This window comes from Phyllostomus hastatus, unplaced genomic scaffold (genome assembly GCF_019186645.2).
Source record: "Phyllostomus hastatus isolate PE091 unplaced genomic scaffold, TTU_PhHast_1.1 phas_contig_40, whole genome shotgun sequence".
In the NCBI taxonomy this organism is placed as follows: domain Eukaryota; kingdom Metazoa; phylum Chordata; class Mammalia; order Chiroptera; family Phyllostomidae; genus Phyllostomus; species Phyllostomus hastatus.
The window spans coordinates 75,979,267-75,998,530 of NW_025333872.1; the positions used below are offsets into that span (position 1 = coordinate 75,979,267).

General features: G+C 37.3%; 1 protein-coding gene across 8 annotated transcripts in view; it reads left to right on the top strand.

The window, feature by feature from the left end:
• EYA4 (EYA transcriptional coactivator and phosphatase 4) overlaps positions 1-19,264 on the top strand; it is a 256,090-nt gene that overhangs the window by 18,592 nt on the left and 218,234 nt on the right. For all 8 annotated transcript variants that reach the window (XM_045843080.1, XM_045843079.1, XM_045843082.1 and 5 more), the window contains one exon: positions 12,898-12,996. In XM_045843080.1, the coding sequence (XP_045699036.1) occupies positions 12,964-12,996 (33 nt within the window). In that variant the 5' untranslated portion in view covers positions 12,898-12,963. The remainder of the gene's footprint in view (positions 1-12,897; positions 12,997-19,264) is intronic.

Below are 19,264 nucleotides of genomic sequence, written 5' to 3' on the forward strand. Positions count from 1 at the left end.
ACCACAGTATTTTGCCTATTAATCGGGGAAGCTAAGAAGTGTTTTATAAATGTTGAATCAAAACTCTAACTGCTGTGAGGGAATTACATTTCAAGCCATATACTCCTTTTATAGAGTGAGAAGCTGAAGTATGGAGAAATTACAAGGTTTTCCCAAAGCCGTACATTAAGCCGTGGCAGACGTGGAAATCTACAATTCTGTTTGCCTGATTCAGTCTGAAAGTTCATGAAACTAAAGTTATCTATTTCCTGACATGTGTCTTAGCAGTGTTCTTTCATTACTTATTCATTCCTTAGTTCATTCTTTTATTCATACAAGTAAAGGAATCAATGTTTTCATAAGACAGTCTCTTTATAGGGGCTGGGAATAATATTTTGAATTTACATACCTTAGATATTTTCTTTAAAGAAGCTCATTGTATTTTTTATGACCACGAAAAAATAAATTAAAGCATTAAGAAACAAGCTGGATTAGCTGGGTGTGGGGCACAGCACTGCTTATGAGTAGGATGTGAAGCTTCTTTGGGAGCCAATAAAGTTTGTTCAAGTGCTTGAATGAGAACCTGGCTGAAGCCACAGACAGGCCTGGAGCACAGAGTGGAGACCAGGCAGAACCCCAGCACTCATTCAGAGTGTGGAAAGGACTGGTGTCTGTATCTCTACAGCCAGGTGTCTTTATATTTGGTTTAATCAAGAGGGAAGAAATTATTCTGCTCTGTGTCATCTTTGTGAGTTTCAATTCTCATATTTTTAACTCTTTTTCATTGTGATCTTTTTGTTACTAGTGTAACCTTTTACCTTCTTCATTTCCGCCCCCACCCCCCAAGCTTTTAGAGTCATATTTAAAGCAAATAGTCGTTTTCTGGGTCAGACTGCACTTCTTGATTGAACAGCTGGTGCCCCAAGGCATTTCAAATGAGGAAAGTGTGCAGCACGCGGCCCCAGCACAGCGCCCTATGACAGAGAATCCAAAGACTGCGGGGGCGCCATCTGCCTTCCGCCTCTTCTCCAGAGAGTTCCGTGAACAACTGTTGTTGGTCGGTTGGTTCTTGTCCTGCAGCCCGGAGACCGAGGACTCAGACTTAGCTCTGGCTCTGTGGCTGACCAGCTCTCCATGTGGAAAGTTCTTCCCCAGGAGGCTCCTCAGGCTCAAAAGCACGTGGAGCCCTGGGAGCCCAGCCCTTGGTTCTGCAAACAAGCCCAGACATGTCCAAGTCCTAGGCAAACCAAACCTTCCTGTAGCTTAAACATTAGTGTTGTATTCTTCTTTAATTTTCCTAAAGAATAATTCAGTCTTCAGCAAACCAGGAAGCAAATAAAACCCTAGGGTTTTTCTCAAAGGAACATTCTTATTGCTTTGAAAATTTATTGTCATTAATTTCCATTTCAGCTAATTGGGTTTCCTTTCTATTTTTGGTCTGAGAATAAATGCGATATTTGGTGTATATTAATGCTGATCTATTATACTTTAATGCTAATTTACTATTGAGTGGTTTAAAAATAATGATGCAGTATGACCTAGTCCGTATCTGCCTTCCATTTAATGCATTTACTAGGCAATTATGCTTTTGTGGTTGACTGAACTTCCCCATAATCCCTGTTGGGAAACAAAACCTTTTTTTTATTAAAGATGTGGTGTTATTAACTAGGGGTATTTAACCTGAGGAAAAAAAGATTTAGGGGTGACATGAATGATAGCACTCTCCTAATATCTAATAGCCTGCCATATATATGAAAACAGGGTTCAGTTTATGTTTTGTGGCTCTGGTGGGCAGATTAGAGTGGAAGTTCTGAAAGGTCAAGGTTAAAACTAATAGATAAGGAAGAATTGAAAGAAGGAAAGGGGATACGGAGGTGATTCTATTCAATGGACCTGAGACACTTCAAATAGTGTATCTATAGACTCATTTGATAGGTCTGGAAATAAACCCCATTTATTTCTTTACTCCTCAAGCTCCCAAGACAAAGAAATAAGACTCCGTAGATTCCATTCATACTCTGCCTGTCTCTTTGTCATTCTCTCCAAGTTCATCCTTAAAGTCAAAACATGCAGCATGAAAGCATACTATGAAACTGACCCACAATACCCTATTTATTTGAGATCTTATTTTTTGAGTTCTTACAACTTTAGCTCTTAGGAAATTCTTTGGATTTTAAAAATTATAATGGCAGGGTACTTTTTTTCTTTGTAAATATGATCTTATTTTGAATACAGTTACAAAGTCAGTGGAATTTTTTAATGCTCTGATGCTACAGAAAAATTTATAGAGAGGAAAGAATGTATTCAAATGTTCCTATATCCCTCAATTAAAAATCTGGATAAATAAAATTCTCAAGTGTTCCCAAATTTTAGGAAAGGCAAATGGCATCATATTTAATTGTATCCTCAGTTAATATTCACTATGGACACAATTCAAGCAAAGTAACTGGGCTTTAAGTAAGTCAGATTTACTGCCGTGTTTTATCTCTCTCATGTTTACTTTGTTACCCATTGCCCCCATCCCCAAAATGAAAAATATGACTTTCAGACATCCCATCTTGATTCCTGAGAAATTGGTCATATGGGAAATTTGAGAGGAAAGGTGTGTGTGTGTTTTTGTTGTCAATAATTTCATTTATAGGGATGGATACTTCCTGAGTCTTATCTTGTACTTCACAAATTGTTTCTTTAGCTGAGTCTAATCTGATGTTTAATTCACTTTTTTGTAATTTCAGTGTATATATTGAAAAACATTTTTATGGTTCTTTTCCAAATGTGTGTTTATTTTCCACAGTGTGTCCTTCAATCTTATTTCTGTTTCTTTTGTCTCTTTAATTATTTTAAGCATACTTATTATTTGGTGTTTTTCAGACTGTCCTATAAACTCAAACTTTTGGATTCCAGTTCCCCAGTTATTGAATCTGCTGTCTCCACAGTGTTTTATTTCCTTATGTAGCTCATCATTGTTGGTGAATTTCTCTCTCAGAACCCTTGGTGTTCTACAGAACAGTTTTGCATGTGCTTCCCCTTGAGTCTATGGATGTCAAGCCTGTATCAGTCCTGATTCTAATTTTTTGGCTTGAAGGTTTTGATGCCACAGAGACAGTAACAATTTTTATAATTTATATTTGTGCAAGGCTGAGGCTTTGATTTATATCAAATAATTATTTTCTTTTATTCTCTTTCCAAAAGCTCCAACAAATGACCAGTTTCTTGCCAAGTTGTATGGTAGGCTGAGTTTTTCTGGCCCTCCTTTGATAAAAGGGACAAACTTTTCTGACTCCCTGCTTTATGCTTTGCCTCTTGCTTTTGTTTTCTGCCATCCCTAGGCTGGGAGATGGGGATGGCTGGGGTGGGGGGATTGGTGGGGGAGAAATGGAGACAACTGTACTTGAACAGCAATAAAGGGAAAAAAGACAACAAAAACAATAACACAAACATATCTTTTCCTCTCAACCTCTCTGTATAATTGGTTTCTTAAGAATCAAGGTGTGACACTTGAAAGTCCTACCTACCTGATCAGCTGTATTCATATGTTTTCTATGTCCTATTGATTTTTCTTTTGTATCATCACTCTTACCCACCTCTTCCCCATGCTCTTGTCAGCCACCGCATCAGTCCAGGTTCTCTTGACTTCTTACCTGGTCCTCGTAACAGCCTTCAGGATGTCGCTGGACTCCATCCGGGATGTTACTGTTCATCTTGTCTTTGAAAATCTGAAGTACGTGTGTTACTGCAGTGATATCACATGTACCACTTTTAATTTGCATTTTAAGGCTATCAAAGTATAGTAATAACCAATTAACAAATTCTTAGCATCAAATAGAACTGAATACTCATCCTCTCTCATGCTTTCTTCTCCAAAGCGTGTTCTCTTCTCTTTCACGTTCCCATCTATCTTTGTGTTGTTGGCCGTATCACTCTCTCAACATTAGTGAAACCAATCACAACTTTGATGTGATGCAGAATGGCAAATTAAGAAGGGGCAAATGCTAATGACTTAATCAAGATACTGTTCATTGTTTCAAACTTATGGGAGGTTGGAGAATTGGTAAATGACTCGTGAATTTTGTCTACCATCTAAAAATAGATAATGCAGCTCCTAGAAATCACAGATGGGTATAATATGTTTGGTTGAGCAGAGTTAAAATGATTACAGTTTCACAAGAAATTGCATAGATACTGCTCTTCTGTATAGTTAAAATGTTTTAACTCTGTATATGAAGAACCAAATATAAAAGCAGAGCTTTTCTACTACTCTCTCACTAGTGATCAAATGGCACGTAGTTTTGGAGTACATGATTTTATTTAATCCTAATAAAACGTAACATGGGTTTTGTTACTGTCCCTTTATTATGGGCAAAGAGAATGATATTTGGAGGCGTTAATTAGCTATGCCAAGACCATGCCGTCATCCGTGGTAAAGCAAGGGCTCCCCTCTAGACCTGTTCTGAAAGACTTTACTTAGAATTACTATGTATGTATTCTCCCTAGCAAAACTCTTTTAGACTTCTAGGGTTTCAAGAGCTGAATACTAAACTTAGGAGATGTATTCTTCAGTTCTTTCAAAGTGCAACGAATTTTCCTCAAAGGGCATAAAGTTATCAGATGTATGTTGAGTAACACATATGGTTGATATATCCATCCCAAAAGTTGCTAGGTATGGGAGAGAGGTTCGTGGCTGAGAAAAAAGCAGACTGCTTATAAAAAAGACCTGAAATACAGCAGTTCCCTTCTGCCAGGCTACGGGAGAATCAACTAGATGAACCATTACAGTGTATAAAACAGCAAACACGAAAAGCAAACAATCCAATTAAAAAGTAGGCAGAGAACCTGAATAGACATATCTCCAAAATGGAACTACCTTAGGACCCAGTGATTCCACTTCTTGGACTATATCCTATGAAACCTGAAACACTAATCTGGAAGAATATAGGCACCCCTATGTTCATTACAGCATTATTTACAGTAGCCAAGATTTAGAAGCAGCCCAAGTGCCCATCAGTACATGAGTGAATAAAGAAATTGTGGTACATTTACACAATGGGATACTAAAAAAGAGGGACATCTTACCTTTTGTGAAAGTATGGATAGACTTGGAGAGTATTATGCTAAGTGATATAAGCCATTTAGAGAAAGACAAATACCATATGATTTCACCTATGTGTGGAATCTAATGAACAAGATAAACTAACAAAATAGAAACAGACTCATAGATACAGAGAACAAACTGACAGCAGTCGGGGCAGGGGGCTGGGCGAAAAAGATCAAGGGATTAAGCAAAGAAAAACTCATAGACAATAGTATGGGGTTTACCAGGGGAGGTAGAAGAGGGTAAAGGAGGGAATAAATGGTGATGGAAGGAGACTTGATAAATGCACAATGCAAGATACAGATGATGTATTACAGAATTGTATACCTGAAACCTATATAGTGTTATTAACCAGTGTCACCCCAATAAAAATTAAGAAAAAGTATAGCATAATGCTGATATAAAACTTGGTAGAGAGCATTGAATACTTGAACAGAGATTTGGATGCAAAGGTGATCACCATGAGGTAATATAATTTAAAAACTGTATTCAGAATACATTTATTGCCATTAGAAAATGTATAATGTTTATTGAAAAAGGGAGGGCACATGACTTCATATTCAGCAGGATCCATTTTGTTGTGAAATAAATAAAAAGGTAGCCCTGGCTTGTGTGATTTAGTGGATTGAGCACCAGCCTGCGAACAGAAAGGCTGTTTGATTCCTGGTCAGGGCACGTGCCTGGGTTGCGGGCCGAGTCCCTGGTTGGGGGTATACGAGAGGTGGTTGATTGATGTTTCTCTCACACATCAATATTTCTCTCCTCTTTTTCTCTCCCTCCTCTAAAAATAAATAGATAAAAATCTTTTTTAAAAAAGGCAATTTTAACTATAAAAAAATCTCAGCTGAGTAATTGTGAAATACAGGCTGGGAGGAGCGACGGGGCAGCAGGTGAGAAGGGAGGTTGATGTGCAGGGTCTGCCTGCGTACGAAAAGTTGCTCGCGCTCAGGGTTCTTTCGGATGCTTCTCTGGGATTGCCCAGCTCTAACTGTGTCTGTGTTTTCTAGGATAACCTGCCAACCATCCACAATTAGCAAATGCAAACAAAATAGAAATCCGTGGCTGGCTTGGATTGTCAAAGATCAAGTGGCCACGTAATGTATAACTCCAGGAAGATTGTTGCCATCAAATGAAGCTGTCACTAATGACCAAAATGATTATCATGAACTCCAGCTTGTTATAATTTTTTAGCATGAGAAATTAACCCCATTATCATTAAACATTTTGTATTTCATGGGTCATTTTGCAAAAGTCCATGCCCTATCTTTATAAACAGTTCAAAAATAGTTCAGCATCTAGTTGGTAGCTTGGCTCCATTTAAGGGAATTGAAGTCAGGCAAAATGCTCATCACTGTTCACTCAGATCTGTTTCTTGGATGCCTTTGCTATTTTCCCTTTTTATAAGCAAGAAAGAGAGTCATGTGCATGGTCAAAGAATGCCCGTGTCCACCTTTCTGAACAGTTGGCCATGGAATTGGAGCTAGGTGTTCTTTGTGCTTTTGGCTTCCCTCTCTGGCATGCTGTCTGGGCAGCTGGAACCAGCCAGTGCCTGACCCAGCTTCACAGACCCATTAATGAAACTGGGAGGGCCGTGTAGGTAACCTGGTGCACAGGTCACCAAAGCAGTGCCCTTCTTGACAGCTGATCCCAGATATAAATTCTCAATAATGTAATGAAGATATAAGCTGTTAGACATCCCATTCAGTCACACTCTTATGTTAGGCCATATGCTTTAAAAAGGAGACAATTAATTGAAGACTGTGAGCATAGCGCATGGAATCCAAGGAAGAAATGAACAACCAAGTGGCAGGATGAGCATATGAACAGTGAGACCTCAGGAGTAACAGGATCCAAGTCCTTAGGTTCTGCCAGGACTTTCTTGCCCTCCTTGCTTTTGCTCTTCTTTCTGGGTCAGCTCCTTTCTGTCTCTCCCTAGCACATCAGCTATTTCCACATGGCTGTAAAGAGCTCCTAGTTTTATATCCTAGGCATTTTGCCACTTGAGGAGGACTAGCCTGATACATTCCCAGGCCCATATTTTAAGCAATAGGAAGGGATCACGATGAGTCATTAGACAGAAGTAATTTGGTGTAACTGGAAGAATTCTGGGGGATCTCACGAGTTATGCAATGAATGTGGATCAGTGTAATAGATGTATATGTACATATATGTGTGTATAATGCACCCCCCTACAAGCACCTTACTTTTGTATACAATGTGTTTCTAAATATTTACTTGCAGTTTGTGAACCTTAAAGTCAAACAATAGGTTAGCTCTTCTGAATTATGGAATGTAATGAAGGGACACTCTCTCCTGGTCCAGAAAATGCATGTGTATGTAGATCCCTCAAGCCCCCACCTAGGTTAAAAGAGAGCTGTGCTAGAGTTATTGGTAGGATGATTCATTCACCTGCCCCTCCATTGCAGGGTCTGCACAGAAGCTGGAGCTGAAGTTTGGGCAGCCCACAATCTTTACATCATTCCTTAAGGGGACACTAGACATTTGGAACATGGATGGGGAATGCATTCTCCCCCCTCTTGCACTGCAGCAAGAAGCAAGCACAGCCTTGCACTGAGCACCCACCCTCACAGGAGACTCCTTTCTAGGTCCCACGCTTTCGCTACAAGGCTCTCTGATGGAGGTGAAGGGCAAGGGATAGCAGGGACAGTGGAAAAGGACTGGGAGAGAAGGAAGGTGGGGCTCTCCCTCAGACTACCCACTTCAGAAAGCGCCTCACTACTGGTGGCCCTTGAGGAGTCCTTTTGGCAGAAGGGTGCCTTGCCTGGCGCTGCCTCAGCTGCAGGTAGACTGAGAGAATTTCCAGGTTATCCCGAGGAAGCACTAAAGCTTTGGATTGTCTTTACAGAATATAATCAACCTGAGTTTTTAAAGTATCACTCTGGCCTCACTTTGAAAACAGGTCCAGGGAACAGGACTGGAAGAAACTTGATCCTTGAGAGGCTGACGCTCCAGTCCAGGCAGGGGACAGTGGTGGCTCGAGAGACTGTACGGGCAGTGAGGAGAGAAGCAGGGAGAGGCCTTAGGGATCTCCATGAAGTATTGATAGGTAATTTGTTGAATGTGGAGAGGAGTGGGCAAGGAGTCAGTGACAAAGCCCAGATGTCTGGTTTCAATGGCCAGTGGGAGGCTCTGCCGTTTGTCTGCACAGTCCAGCGAGAGGCGCAGCACTCCACGCGCAGCTTCTGTCCGCGTCCCCTGCCAGGCCCGGCACAGAGAGCCTCCCAGTCACGTTCACGAATGTTCAGCCAGAGCTACTCATGTCTGGGTAATCTTTTTAGTGGAGCTTCGATTAGAAAGACCGAAGATTAGGCTACATCATACAAACTACAGATTTCTCCTTTTTTGCTTTCTCTGCCAGCTGGTAGATAAGCCTAAGTACACCGTTCCATGTCTGGGAACTGTTTTTAAATGTTGATGTATATATCTTGTTATATCTTTAAATTAGAAGAATTATTGATTTTTATTCTGATTTCCTAAGAGACCAGAGTTTACAGTTCACTTCTAGAGCAGAGTTAAAGAAAAGGATCCAATCAGTTTTCTGTGTATCAAAAACCTAACCATGGAAGAAATGATTAACATGGAATGGGTGAGGTTGGTAATATTCCTGCTTTAAATTCACCTTTTCTGAAGGAATGGCCTTGAAATAAAGCTGGGAACTAGATTATTGCTCCATAAAACAGCATGAGGTTACTATTATTCCTTAATTTTATATCTTTATTATGAGGTAATACTTCTCTTACTTGATTCTTAGACTGTTCTCATCTTTTTCTCATATATTTGTGAAAACTAATGTTAAAGGATTTAACATAACAACCATTGCTAAATTATGATGTAAAATAATACTGTGTCTGCAATTAGCCTAGCTAGTTTTACTTGGTTCAATAATATAAAATCACTGGGCTCGTAATATTTTAGTACCTGAGTGTGTTTGGCAAAGAAAGAAATTCATGTTACCATAAAAATGTTAAACTAAGTAACAATTAATCTCAATTTTAAGGAAATATAAAGCAAAGTATTATGTTGTAACATGGAACATTGATGCAAATAGCTTCCCGACTGGAACAGTAAATGGATTCTGAACTGGTGGTTAACCAAAAGAGGCTAGTTTTTGATTAATTCTCTAATGCTCCAATACCTTTCCTGAAGTCTTAATTTTAATTTCACACAAGTTATCACCAGTGCCCTAGTGGCCCTTCTAGAAAATGATGACTTCTTCCATAATGACCAGTATCCTGTTTCATTCTTGTCTATCCTTTCTGGTAATATTACACTGAAACGCCGATTGCATCTTAAAAAATGAATTTAATGTGATAACTGTATGTGTTGTGGTTAAATCATTTTCGTTAAACAGCATGCTCCTCACCTGTGAGGATGACCTTATTTTTAAACAGGGTCTTTGAAGATACTGGTCAAGTTAAGGTGAGGTCTCAGTGGATTAGGATGGGCCCAAACCAATGGCTGGTGTACATATACGAAGAGGGAACTTCAGGCATTGAGACACCTACATGCAGAAGGAGGCCATGTGAAGCAGTGGTCAGGGAAAATACCAGGCAACAATAGAGGCAGAAACTGGAGTGATGCACCCACAAGCCAAGGGGTTCAAGGATTGTTAGCCAACACCAGGCACTAGGAAGAAACAAAGAAGCATTTCTTTCTAGAGCCTCCAGAGGAAGCAGGGACCTGACAACATTTTAATTTAGGACTTGCCTTCAGAAGTGTGAGAGAATAACTTTCTGTTGCTTTAAGCCATCCAGTTTACTATTTCTTTTACAGCAGTCCTAGGAAACTAAATCAGTATGCTGTATTGTAAGTAAACAGTTGGTTAGAATGTTATCAATAGTAATGTTATTATATTTTATTATTAGGTCAGGTGAGTAGGAAACTATCTGGTGGACTAATTCTCAATATTGAATTTTCTGAAAAGTTAAAGTATTTTCATTTGGCCAGTGAAATTCCCCCCCCCCATTTTTTATTCTTACTGCCCTTATACAAAGTACAAATAAAATGAAGTCAGTTATGTACCTGAAAAATGTAGAACAAAGCGGAATTTTCTTTAAAAAGGCACATATTTGAGACAGGATTTTCAAAAGTTAAATTACCTAGCTGTTAACTTTTTTCTTTCATGTTGTCTGACACATTATATATGATATTGTCCACCAATAATTGTGTAATTCATTCAAATTAATATTTATTTATTAAACTCTAATGCTTCCAAGCCTTGAACTAGGTGCTGTAGATAACACTAATAAATAAGATCAAGACTGCCCACCCTGAAAGAGATTGCTCTGGCTTTGAGATTTAATCCACATAGAAGAAGCCACAGGGTCCACTTGCAGATGCATCTACCTAGAAAGTTCATCTTCACTATAATATTTATAGCTTTAAGTGATCTTTTAAACCCGTTTTAACATAATTTGGTTTTACTTACCATATGCCTCCTGTATTATAGTGGGAAAACTTAAAATTATTTATTGCACAGACAACATAAAATCAACAATAATCAAAGTATGTGAAAACAAAGGTATCATGCTTAATAATAACATTTTTATTTTTATTTTGCCTTTTAAGCCATATTAAAATTCAGGTACATTAGTGTTAACGTAGCTAAAATTTTGTGTTCCTATTTTTTCACTTAACACAATAATTTTCACTTTTTATTTTTAATAATTATTTTTTGGACATAAAATGACATATTAAATTGGTTGACCATAATTTAATCCACTGCAAAGATAAGGATGTCTCTAGTTTTTATTATCGTGAATAAAACTGTAGTGAGTACCTCGTGACTTTTTTGGGGGGTAGCTTACTCCTTCGGACAGGTAACATTGGGTAAAAAATTTTAAACATAATTATAGCATTTAAAAATTCAGTGACAGCCCTGGATGGGTGACTTGGTTGGAGCATCCTACCATAAGGTCATGGGTTCTATTCCTGGTCAGGACACATGCCTCAGTTGTGTGTTTGATTCCTGGTTTGAATGTGTACGGGAGGCAAGTGATCGGCGTTTCTATTTCTCTCTCTCTCTCCCTTCGTCTCTCTACAATCAGTAAACATGTCTTCAAGTGAAGATTAAAAAAATAAAGTGCAGTGACAGACTGCTTTCTAAAAGTTTTAGAGAACTTGACATGATCACTAGTAATTGAATAATGATACCATTTCTTTTTACTGTATCTATTATCATAATAGGTGTTACATTTATTGAATATACATACAGTAGTCCAAAATGTATACTTGTTGCTTAAGTTTACATACTTTGGCAACTGCAAGAGGAACCACTTTTCCATATGTTTGTTTCCACATGTTACATTTTGGAAAAATGTAAACAATTTCTTACAATGATTTATGTTTTCATATCCTTGTTTAAGTATTTAATATGCCATTAAACTTTTTCTGATCTATTTCTTCTCAGTGTCACATTTATAATATTTACTGAAGATATTTTCTGTAACCTATTGTGTCCTTTTACTTTTCTGGACCATTAATATTTTTCTCTATTCAGAAATGCAAAGTTTCTGTGTTGTTTTTATGTAGCTGAGTCAATTGGCCCTTCCCTTTGTAATCCAGTACAGTGTTTTGACCATCCACCTTAACCATTTATCTGTTAGAAGGAGAAGGAGCATCTGATTCTCTGTTTCAAGGGAGCACTTAGCTAGTTTGTCATCCAGATAGTGAGAAGAAAATGTTTTTAAAGATTATCAGCCACAGTTCCTCTGGGAGCATGCAGGAAGGGATTGAGAGTCGGCAGGTGAGGAGTCTTGGCAGGTCAGCATCGCTGGACTAGTGGCCCGCACTGGTGCCACCGCATCCAAAGCGAGCCTGAGCTGGAGTGGTCCTGGTCACCAGGGGATGTTTTCATGCATATTATTATTCATTATTATTATTATTAAATATTGTGTGTGTGTATTCACAGGAGTGGTTGGGCTCTTTTGTGTTATATTCCATGCTTTTATTATAAAATCCTTCTCTATTTGGGAATTTAAAAATATATGTCTTTTTAAAAAGTCTTTTAAAATTTTAAGTTTGCTGGGGCAATTTTTAATATATGGTATGGAGTAAAGATTAAGTTTTTTGAATAGTAAACTGAATGTCTTACCATAGCTGATGGATCAGTTCTCCTTTCCCTACACAGGGTAGGGAAAGAGTAGGTTTATAGTTGTGAGTATGCGAAATATAGAGTTTATTCTCACATTATTATTTACTAAATACTGTGTTATTTTCCATATGAACAACTGTAAACCTACTTTTGCCCAACCAAATAAAAGTATCTTGTAATACTTTTTTATCATAATAGTCTTACTTTTATTCTTTTTAAAATTGGAAATGCATTTATAACACTGTATTCTTCAGACATGAATAGTGATCATCTGTTAATTCAGACAAATTTTCCTGTAATAGCAAGCTGTCATATTAAAACACACACTGCACTTTCCTGATTTGATGTACTTTATAAAGTGAATGGTTAATGCAGACTCTTAATTTTTAATCCATTAATTATTCAGTGACAGACTCTCTCTCAGGAAAATAGTGTCCCGTTTGTTCAGACTGTGTCTCCAAAATTGTCCTTAGATGTTTCCATTCATCTGTAGGAGGGCTCTTGAGCCACTGTTTACATATCTCCATTTAACTATGATGCGACTTTCAAGATCATTATTTTTCTCCTATACGGGGACAATAGTAATGAATTTTCTTCTTTAAAAATAATTCTGTAGATTACCGTCACATGAATCATAGTGTGTTTTGATAATTTTACAAGTAAATGGAAAGATAATGTTTTCCTTTTCTTTTGTTTCCATCCTTTGTTTTAGATAGTCCATTCTGAATTGAAGGAAGCTGCTTCTACTTGGGAGTGGCAGGAGAAGTGAGAAAACCACATGGAAGACTCCCAGGATTTAAATGAACAATCAGTAAGTCTTCATTCAATCTCAGTTTGTTGAAAAAAGTCATGGTACAGCCACTCAGAATTATACTAAAATGAATATACTTTAAAAAACAAGTTTTTAAAAAAACATTTTTTTAGTTGATTTGGAAATTTTCTTTTAAGGTGATAAAAACAAACCTTTGGAAATTGATGGTGTTTATCTTATGAGTGTGGTCTTCCTTGATTGTGTAAAACCACTGGTAGAAAGAGCAGGGAATTGAAATCATGCTTAGTGTTTTATACAGTACAAACTATTCACATACCTCCTTTGTTAGTTTTATTCCAAATGTACTTGGATAGTGCATCTATTGTGGAATGTCAGAAGCATAAAAAGAGAAAATATTTTACTAGCATGCCTATTGTTCATTTCAAAGATGGCAAACACAGTCCTCAAGGGCTCTCCTTATTTTGCTAAGCTCTTTGCAGAGTGAAGAATGCACAGGATTGGTCACAGTCAGTCTAAGAATGTGGTTTCTCAAAGGGAAAGGATTTGCATGGCCTTTCCTTCTAACTCATCAGTAGTGTCTCCAGGAGACTAGTTCTTCACTAGGCAGAACTGAAGTCAGTGGGAGATCTTCCTTCAGACTCCCACAGCACTGCCCACTTTGGCCCAAGCTACTCTGTTCACAGACAACTAGTGGTGTCACAAGTAAGGAGACGTGTGTACCTACCAAGTGTGGATTATGCTGACTGATGATATTTTTTATTGGCTTGTGTGATCATGATCTGATCTTACAGTCTAATGTTTCTATCAGGCAATAGAGGGCAGTGTGACTGTGTATAGTAGTGTGGTTCTAGAAAAGATTCCTTGGATGAGTTAGTTCAGTTTTAAAAGACAGAGGTATATGTGTCCTGATGTATACACATCATTCCGAGTTAATTTAATTTTTCTATAATCCTATTTAAAAGAAATAAGGGTCTTTAAATATACACTTGACCATTGTTTAATTTCATTATATATTATATAATTTTTTGTTCTCACATAAAATCAAAATGTAGGAAAATATAAAACTATAAAAAATCTGTCAAATGGTAGAGATGTTATTCTTCAAAAATTGCCTGAGCCTTTTGGAAAAGAAGACAAGTGGCATTTGGGAGGCTAGGGTTTCAAAGTAGTTTATTTTTTTAATGTTGGTTATTGAACTTAAATATTCATAGTATAGACTCTGGAAAAATGGATGATAGCGTGATGATACGCCACCAGTCCCCTTGCATGGTTATGAATCCCAGTGGTGTCAGAGGGTCTGTAGGTGTGACCATGAATGTACCTGAGTGAATGATGCTCTCTTCTTAATGGTGATGCTTCATGAGAGGGCTACTGCTGATTCGTGCTTTGTTCTAACACACTAGGGGTTACTTAAATGTTTGCATGTATATGTGTACATGCATGTGTGCCCATGAGTGTGTGTTGTTAGACTGACCCAGGGGTTTCCCAGGACATGGAACTTTCAGAGCTAAAGCAGGCAGAGTCTAGGATGGTTAATCCAGTGGATCTCTCTAGGACATGTATGTGCTCAAGAATGAATCATTTTTAATACAGTGGAGGTTAAAATTAATATGTTTTCATGTTCAATATTAGAGTGAGGTTATTACTTAAGGTACTTCATACCACCTTTTGCAAAATGAAACTCAACACTTATAGATCGAATATAATTCCCTCTCAGTGATATTTTAGAGTTGTAGAGCTCAGTATTTAAATTTTTAAAAGGTATTTGGTGTTTCTAATGAACAGCCTGGTTTAGAACCAGAAATCTAGGGTGACCTTCTGGCCTTTCAGCTTGAACTCAGCTGCTGAATTTGTGGTGAGAATGGAAGAGATTAGAGAAAAAAAGGATGCTCTTCCCTGTCTCCTTCTCTTTCCCTTTTCTCACATTGAATTCTTCACCTGAGGGGGGCTATTGTCTGGTCAGACAGACTGGAAGCTGCTGGTCTGTGGAGTGGTTGGTCAGGACACCAAGAATGGGTGCTCCTGGTTTAGGCCACAGGAAGCTTGAAGTTTGTGTCAAATGTTACTGGATTAAGGGCTCTAAATTTGTCAATACAAACATTGAAGATCCTTCCTCCTTCTTCAATATCCGTAGATATAGAAGACCATAGAGGCCAAACTCTTGATCTTGCTCATGTGCAAAGGGATGCTTAGGACTGTTAAATGAGCTGCCCACATTGGTGTGGCTGGTAAGCATCAGAGTTGGGACTTCACACAGGTCTTCTGACTCCAAGTCCAAAGCTCTCTTCATGACATCAACATGACCCACCACTTTTGAGTTTTCTTATTTTGACATTCATCACCACAGATATGTCCAAAAAGAAGTCAGAATTACTTTCCCCCTTACATTAAAATTATTTCCATTTGAAGAAAATCTTTAAATGACTTTAAATTTTTCAGAGCATATTTCCTTTCTCCAAACTTTTTAAAAAAAGATACGTAGCATTTATTAAGATGAAGAACAATTAGGGTGGGATTAAAAGAAAGTGCATAATGAGATGAAAAGGAATTCACTTACATTATAGCTGTGTTACTTAGAGAATTCTTTCTCCGAGGCCCAACAACTGGTGCCATTCATTGCACATGCACACTCCATCCAGCATTCACTGTGCCTTCTCTCCAATCCTTATTATGTCCTCACAATGTCATAGTTATATTTACCATTTTGCAGAAAAAGAAACTGTGGCTTGGAGATGGACCAGGTCAAACAGCAGTTAAGTAGTGGAGATTAGAACAGAACCCACTTTTATCTGGTCCAAAAATCTGTAATGGAGCTTGCATTACACACCATAATGTAGTAGGTAAGGAACTGAACTCTAAAATCAGACATCTTGGACACTTAAACACTTGGTAGTCTTTGGGAACTCACTTAAACTCTTGTCATCTGTATTGTGGGGAGGACAATAAAAAGAACTTATATGAAAAACTTAGCAACTGCTTCGCTTAGATCGATAACTTTGTAAATGTTAGCTGCTATTACAGTCACCTGACAAATTCAGCTGGTCTTTAATAAGTATGCATTTATTCTGGCAACAACGACCTTCAGGTGACATCCCTGCCTGGAAATACGTAGGTCTGCAAGCTCAGTAAATGAAAAATGAATTCGCCAGCTCTCCTCTCTTCCTGTTTTCTCCCTTTCTCCCCTGCTGCCTTACTTCCCATCTCAAGACACAGCATCATCAGCTACTGAGTGGGTTAAGTCAGAAAAGAGGCAGTCATCCTTTTCTCCTTCATGCCGCTCTCAAAGTCCAGACCATTCTTGACTTTTAATATCTCTCAGGGCTGTTGTCTTTGCTTCAGCTCCTTATTTTTGATCTTTATATTATCTCTTGAATATCCTTTTCTGCTTTAAGTTACTTCTAGAGTCGTCTTTCTAAAATACATACCTGATCACTTCAGTGTTCTACTTAATATCCTTCCCAGACCCTTTCTTGCCCTGAAGAGGAGGTCCCAAGTGTGCTGTGAAGCACACAGACTTAATTGCTTACCTGTGATTCACGAGTCTTATTTCTGGCTTCTTTTGGTTCCCTTAATCTTACAGGTTCTCTGAGGTCTTTATGCCTTTGCTAATTCTATAGCCTCTCCCCAGATGGCCTCTTTCCCACCAGGATAAGTTGTAAATCTTGAAGACTTAATATAGGTTTCATTCCCTTTGAACAAGCCTGTCAGACTGCCTCCTTCCCCACACTGTTAGCCATGCTGGGCTGGGGCCCCTGCAGTGTGCTTCATACCTTTGGCCATTTACCTCTACCCCAGGACTTACCCCATGGAACTGTAATCTTAACTGTGTATTTGCCTCTATGCTGGATTATAAGCTACTTGAGAGTAATAGCGGGTCTTGTTTGTTTTGTATCCTCCTTAGCACAATTCTTGCAGACATTCAATAAACGTTTCCTTCAAAAGCTTTCATATGCTGTCAGTGAGGTATGTTAATGAATAGCCTGACAAATTTTAGAGAGCCAAAATGTTATTGTCAGAATGGATTACTGAGTTATGAATTCATGTTTTACTTAGATTTTTAAAAAATTACATAAAATGTGTAATAGTTTAACAGCATGTGATCAAAACAAAGTTTGGCCCTTAAACATTGTTTTTTCCAGTATATTTGTATCTATTTTACAGTCTGGATTAGAGGATCTGGGGAATTTTAAGAGGTAAGCAATTAAAGTAAGATTTAACTTTTACGTTTGCCTGAAATTCTATATTAGGACTTAATTATGTATTAAGAAGCAGTTTAAAGTATATCCAATAATAGCTTATACAGTTTTTAACTAAATGTTGCTCTCATTAACAGAAATAAATATGAATCTAGATTATACGTAGCAGTATCTATAAAATAATCCAAAGTTCCTTTGATACTATAAAATGTTATATTTCCTGTGTTCAAATAAAGACTGAGTAATATTTGTTATTTTTAAGAATTCATATACATCAAGGTATTTTAAAGTCCTATTTTGGTGATGTTGAATATTTCCACAGAGTTTTTTTTCAGGTCTGATTCATTCCTATATACATGAGAGAGGGAGTTTGCCTAAATTTATCATCAAGCTAGAAGGTTTGAAAAAAAATCTTTTGTTAATTTTAAGTACTATAAGTTATCCAATAAAAAATTTGTGGTGACTAAGTAAAATGAGCTAAAATGAATAAATTGCAGTTTACAGTAGGATTTCTTTGTTAGGTCTAAATTAATTCACATCTATTGGATTCATGTTATATGATATGTTTCAACAACACATTTAGAAATTCATATCCATTTGTTGATATTAATAGTATTTATTTTGTTATATAAGCCCTAGTAACATTAACATGTATTAAAATCCTAGTTAGTTTAATAAATTAATCTTTTTGCCCATTTTTCTCCTTTAGAATGCCAAATGACTTTAGATGAATACTCTACACTATATATAGTACTCTGTGTAGTATATGCAGACAGATTCTACAGTATCATCTCTGACTGTAACCACTGGCCCATCTTTAAAACCGGTGCTGCTGTCTGAGACATTTAGACAGGTTCCTAGCTGTTCTATGGAATTGAATATACCATCCAACTTATAACCTAGATGTAGGGCTTCAAAATCATCATTTCTGTCAGTGTTTAAACACTATGCTAAGGAATAATTATTTTGATTAGTTTCAGTTTAAATTATTTTTTTCATTTTTGATAATGTGGCATTATTGAAGTCCTGAAATATTATTCTTCTATTGTTTTTTCATTATGTACTCTAAATCAGTTTGAGCAGCATGCATACTTTTATTCTTAAATGTATTTCATTGAAATCTAAACAAAATCAGATTTTTTTTATTGAGGCTACAAGTCTGCTTAGAAGAACTTGTCTTTACACTGGTCAAAAGAATTATGTTTACAATGTGTATTTTTTATACCATCGAAATGGACAGCATACTTCAGAGTTCAATGGAATTCTGCTTAGAGCTAAATTATTTTTAGAACTGTAATTCCCAATGACCTATTATACTTTTAATTTGCAGCTATATAATGGAGTACCTACACTGTGAAATTACAAAGTAGATATATTAAGTTTATGTTAATTTTTATTGGTTATTGAGATATATTCTTTTAAATAAGTTTTAACTGAATTTTTATATCTTTCATGAGTTTTTAATGATTCATAAGAAGATTCCATGTATTATTATCTTCTACAATTTTCTCAAATTACAATTTAATTATTAAACCTTTTTTATAAATTTTGGAACATGTCTTTAGAGAGGGAGAAGCCCATGTTGTGCAGATATGGATTGTGATTACATTCCACTTTCTAATATTGAGAATATAAATATTAGGCTTTTCTTCTGTTGGTTGTAATCACTTGGTAGCAGCTGCCCGTGTTGAGAAGGAACCTAAGCCACCTTCTGGCTCGTTGGAAAAGCAACGTTATCTATTTAGTGCAGTCTGCCTCGGACGTGGGCAGGAGGGAGGATGGCACCAGAGCCTCGTGCCTGCGGATCCTGGGCTTTGTCAGCAGCTTCAAGCACTTCGTTAGAGTAGTGCAGTGACAAATAAAAGCTGCGATATATGTAGTGGGAACAGCTATTTATGATAGAAACATAACCTATTTACTTCATGCTTTTATATATGTTTGCATTATAGTCTGTTTTTTATTTTATTTTTTTCAGTTACAGTTTACATTCAGTATCACTTTGTGTTAGTGTCAGGTGTGCAGCATAGTAGGTAGGTGATCAGATACTTTACAAAGTGTTGCCCCTGATATTTTCAGTACCCACTTGTCACCATGCATAGTTATCACAATAT